Genomic DNA, 4,610 nt, shown 5'->3' with positions numbered 1-4,610 from the left:
GGGGACAAAGCACCGGCTGCCCCCTGTGTCCCCGCGAGGCCGGGGCCACCCGCCAAACCCGTGGAGGGGAGGGGGGGCAGCGAGGCGCCCGGGGCCGCYCTGCCTTGCACCCCTCGTCCCTTCCCCCGGGGGGGGCAGCTGCCGCGTGCCCCCGCCGCACCGCGATGAGAGCCAGATGTGGCCCAGATGTGGCCGTGCGCTGCCACGCTGGGCTGCCCCCATTGCTCCCCCCACATCCCATGCGCTGGATCCTGGCTCCAAACGGGGCTTTTCCGCCCCGGGCTCTGAGCATCGATGGTTTTTCCCTTTTGCTGCAAGGGGCAGCGATTCCCCTCGCCGGCGCCTCGCAGCAACGGATTCGGCCAGAAACGCGGCAGCATCTGCGGCTCGAAGCGGCTGCAGGCTTTGAAATGCTCCCGCGGTCCCCGGGGAGGGGGGATCGCTTCCCCTCTCCTCTYGCTGCCCGGAGAGTCACTTAACCTCCCCGGCTGCGGGTCACGCAGCGGGGAAGGGGGCAGGTCGGGCTCCCCCGGCGCCGGCGGAGAGCCGCGCGTGGCCTCGCACCGGGAACGGCCCCGGCGAGGGCAGGTCGGGGCCGTCATGCCGGCGTCTCGTCCGCCAGGCGTCAACATGATGCTGCGGAAGATCGCGGTGGCGGCGGCCTCCAAGCCGGCCGTGGAGATCAAGCAGGACGGCGAGACCTTCTACATCAAGACCTCGACCACCGTGCGCACCACCGAGATCAGCTTCAAGATCGGGGAGGAGTTCGAGGAGCAGACGGTGGACGGGAGGCCCTGCAAGGTGAGCGTTGCCTTCCCGCCGGGCTGTGGGGCCGATCCTGACCCTGGTGCGTGGGGCCGTGCAAAGGGCAGGTGCTGTACATATATGCATGCAAACGCACATATATGCTTGCATGCATGCAAACACACATGCATGCATAAGCACATATATGCATGCAAATGCACATATATGTATGCAAATGCGCAYGCATGCAAAAGCACATATATGCATGCAAATGCACATATATGTATGCAAATGAGCATGCATGCAAAAGCACATATATGCATGCAAAACRCACACACATGCATGCAAACACACGTGTGCATGCAGCCACGCACGGTGCGTGCAAGCCCCCCGCCACGCACGCTCCTTTGCAAGAAGACGGATGGCCCCTTTCATCGCGCGCCTCCCGGGCGCCTTCCCGCGTCCCCAGGTGACAGATGAGCCGGGGCAACTGTCAGGGCCGTGCCGGAGCGGCCGACAAATGGCCCCATCCATCTGGCGGCGGGGGCGCGGGGCGGTGATGGATGGCCCTGCCTGGCGGGGTCGGGGGGGGGGGCGCGGGGCCGCCGGTGGCCCCCCCCTGCCCCAGCGCCGCCCCTCTGCCCCGCCGCAGAGCCTGGCCAAGTGGGAGAGCGAGAACAAGATGGTCTGCGAGCAGCGGCTGCTGAAGGGCGACGGGCCCAAGACGGGCTGGTCCAGGGAAATGACCAACGACGGGGAGCTCATCCTGGTGAGGCGCGGGCGGCGCTGGGGCCCTGCGCRGTTTGGGGGCAGGGAGGTGAATTTTGGAGGTCGGGGCAAGGAGCGACCCCCCTGCCCTGCTCCGGGGATGCTGCAAGGGTGCGGGATGGGGGCTGGAGCATCCCAGCCCGGTGCATTGTGGGAAACTCCCGGCTGGCATCCTGCGGAGCCGTGCCGTGACTCCCCCGCTCCGTTCCTCCTTGCAGACCATGACCGCCGACGACGTCGTCTGCACGAGGGTGTACGTCCGGGAGTGACGGCGCTGACCCCCGGCGAGACACCCCCCCCCGCATCCCCCCGGCCCCCACGAGCGCTTGCCGCCCCGGCCCCCCTCCAATTTGATTTTTACACTGCATTTTGCCCAATCCCATGGAAGGAGCATCCCTTCCCGCTCCGTAGTTTCCGCTCGCTCYCCCCCTCCCCAGTATTTATTTGTTAATATTTTATCGCAACACCAAGCAGCTCCAGCCCGGCGGCACCGCGGCAGCACCGGGGCTCGGCAGCCCCGACCCCCTTCCGGCAACGTCCCCTCCGCCTCCCCCCTCTCGCCCCCTTTTTAATAAAAGTCTCCGGAGCCCCCGCYGCCGCGTGCCGTGGTCCCTGGGAGCGCCCCGGAGGCGGCGCGCGGGGGAAACCCGAGAGCTCTGGGAACGGGCGCCAGCCGGCGCCTGGAAAAGGGCCTCTTTTCATGTGGCTCGGCGGTGCCGCCCGGGAGCGGGACCCCCCGCGGCGGGGACGCCGGGGACGGACCCCCCGCTCCGGCCCCGCCGTGCTCCCGGCCTTGCGCAAGGCGGCGCGCGGGGCCCCGGGCGAGGGCGTCCCAGCGTGTCCCGGCGTGGGAACCGCCGGCTCCGGCCGCCCCGGGGCAGGGAGGGCCGAGCTCCCCGTTTCGGGGGGCCGTGCCCGGAGCTGACCCGCTCCCGCGGCTCCGGATCGYGGGCCGGGGACCCGGGTGGGCTGCTCCAAGCGGGGGGATTAAACCCTGGCTTGGCGCATCCCACGCCGAGTTTGGCTACAGGGCTGGCGGCGGGGGCAAGCCCAGCGCAGGCGTCGCTCCCGGCCCCGCTCCGGACTCCGCTCACAGATCCGTCCAGCCCCGTGGCGGCAGCTGCTAATTGCACTTAATTAGGCAGCTGGTATTAATTGCCCTGGGGTGGGCTGCTCCCCTGGGATGGGTGGTTGAGCTTTGCTCCGGCTCCCCGGGGGCTCAGCATGCCCAGCGCTGCCGGCCAGGTGAGTGCGGGGATGCGGATGGCATTTCCCCTCCGGAAACATGGGGAAGGGTGTAATTACAGCCCCTTTTGGGGGGAGAAAGAGGAGGATTTGGGGGGGCAATTAGCCGGAGGAGCTCTGGGACCTGCAGGTGGAGGCGCCGCAAAAGCCCGTGGCCCCGATTGCCCCTGCTGAGACCCCTCTCCGCGTTCGGTCTCCGGCTCCGATGCCATCGTGCCGTAACGGAGCACGGTGCCGGGCTCCCGTGGGCCAGCCGGATCCGGCCCCCTCCGCTTTTTGCCGAACCGCCTGTTCCTCCCCCGGGAGACGTTGCGAAAGGAACACCGCGCTTCCAGCGGCTCGTAATGAAAACCAGGCGCCCGCGCGAACCTTGAGCTCTCCTGGTTTTCCCATTCGGAGAAATATCCTCTTTCTCCCGGCTGCCCTGGGGACGGCTCCAATTTGTCTCTCTTCCGCGCTGGAGGGGAAGCGAAAGCGCCCGGGGTAGAGAGGGGGCGAAAGCGGAGCCGGCAGGGGGGCACATCTGGATTGGGGGGGGCCATGGGGCCGCCAGCTGTTTGGGGTCCCCGTGGCGGCATCGGGATGCGCCGGGGACCGTCGGGGCTCCCCCCTCCCGTCGTGGTTTCGGGGCCAGGATGCCCATGGAAGGGGTCACGGAGGGATCCTCGGGGTCACGGAGGGATCATCGTCATCCCGGTGGAGCAACCGGCTTTTGCAACAGCAGCCGGGGGTACCGGGGGACGGCGGCTCCGCGTGGGTGGCTCCGGGTGCCCCCCGGTGCCCGAGGCGCCTCTAATCCGGCACTAATCCTCCCCGGTGACCTCCGGAGGCCTCGGCCGGCCCCGCTGGCCCGGAGACTTTCATGTGCCGGGGACAAAGCCGCGCTCGGCGCTGCCGGCTGGGAACGGCGCTGGGGGCTGCCGGGTGCAGGGGCCGCGGCCCCGGGCACCGCTTTGTGCCGCCGTCAATGGATGCACGACCCCCCCGGTGGGATTTCCCCCCCCTCCTCCCCATGCGGGTTTCATTAATTTTCGGGAAGCAACGGCTCGGAGGGAAGGGGATGGGGCCGCTCGCTCCCAGCGTGGCCCCAGGAGCCTCCGGGACACCCGTGGGGACGGGGACAGGCTTCGCCCATCCTCAAATCGCGGTGAGAGGCTCCTGCGCCCCGTTGGGGTCCCCTGGGGGTGCATCTCTCCGGGTGGTTTTCCGCCTGATCGCCTGCATCTGATGCTGGGATGTGCTCGCTCTCCTGCTGGGGATGGAAAAATCCCGGCATTACCTGGCCCCGGGGCTGGAGGAGGAGGACGTGCCAGGCAGGTTTGGGGGGACGGGGCCGGTCTCAACGTCCCCTCCTCTGGGCCCTGGGGATGCTCGGACAAGGGGGGGGGGGGGTCTCCCGGCTCAGGGAGGGCAGATGGGACTGAGCCAGGCCGGGGGGCAGCAGCCCCCATTGCCCCTCGGTGCCTGCAGGGAAGGGACAAAACGGCTCCAGGGCGCAAAGCCGCCRAGCCCAGGGTGCATCCCCCCAGGAAAAGCTGGGCTGGGAAGAGTGGGAGCCCCCTGCTTGCACGGCGGCAGCTCTGGCATGAGCATCCCCTTGGCACCACATCCCCATCCCGGCCCGTTGCAGCGGGAATCGGGTCTCCCGGCTCGGCRCAGGCTCCCCGCGGAAAGGGCTTTTTTCGGGGCGCTTTGCTTCCGCGCTCCGAGGGCGTTTTGGGGCCGGGGCGTTGCGCAAGGCGGGTGGCGGCGGTGGCTGAGTCAGCGCGGCCGCGCCGCGCGCCCTGGACCGGCTCCAGCGCCCGGCTGCGCAACGGCCGCGGCTCGGCCCTGCCCCGCGGATGCTGCCGCCG

At 69.3% G+C, this 4,610-nt stretch overlaps 1 protein-coding gene across 1 annotated transcript in view; it reads left to right on the top strand.

Annotated features, from left to right (window-relative positions):
* Positions 1 to 1,815, top strand: part of CRABP2 (cellular retinoic acid binding protein 2) — a 3,317-nt gene extending 1,502 nt beyond the window's left edge. Inside the window, exons 2-4 of the mRNA XM_026073892.1 lie at positions 623 to 801; positions 1,397 to 1,513; positions 1,731 to 1,815. Of these exons, the coding sequence (XP_025929677.1) occupies positions 623 to 801; positions 1,397 to 1,513; positions 1,731 to 1,781 (347 nt within the window). The 3' untranslated portion in view covers positions 1,782 to 1,815. The remainder of the gene's footprint in view (positions 1 to 622; positions 802 to 1,396; positions 1,514 to 1,730) is intronic.
* The last annotated feature ends 2,795 nt before the right edge of the window (positions 1,816 to 4,610 follow it).

This window comes from Apteryx rowi, unplaced genomic scaffold (assembly GCF_003343035.1).
Source record: "Apteryx rowi isolate R43461 unplaced genomic scaffold, aptRow1 scaffold_379, whole genome shotgun sequence".
NCBI lineage: Eukaryota > Metazoa > Chordata > Aves > Apterygiformes > Apterygidae > Apteryx > Apteryx rowi.
The sequence above is the reverse complement of the archived record's forward strand: the minus strand, read 5'-3'. Positions and strand labels throughout refer to the sequence as shown.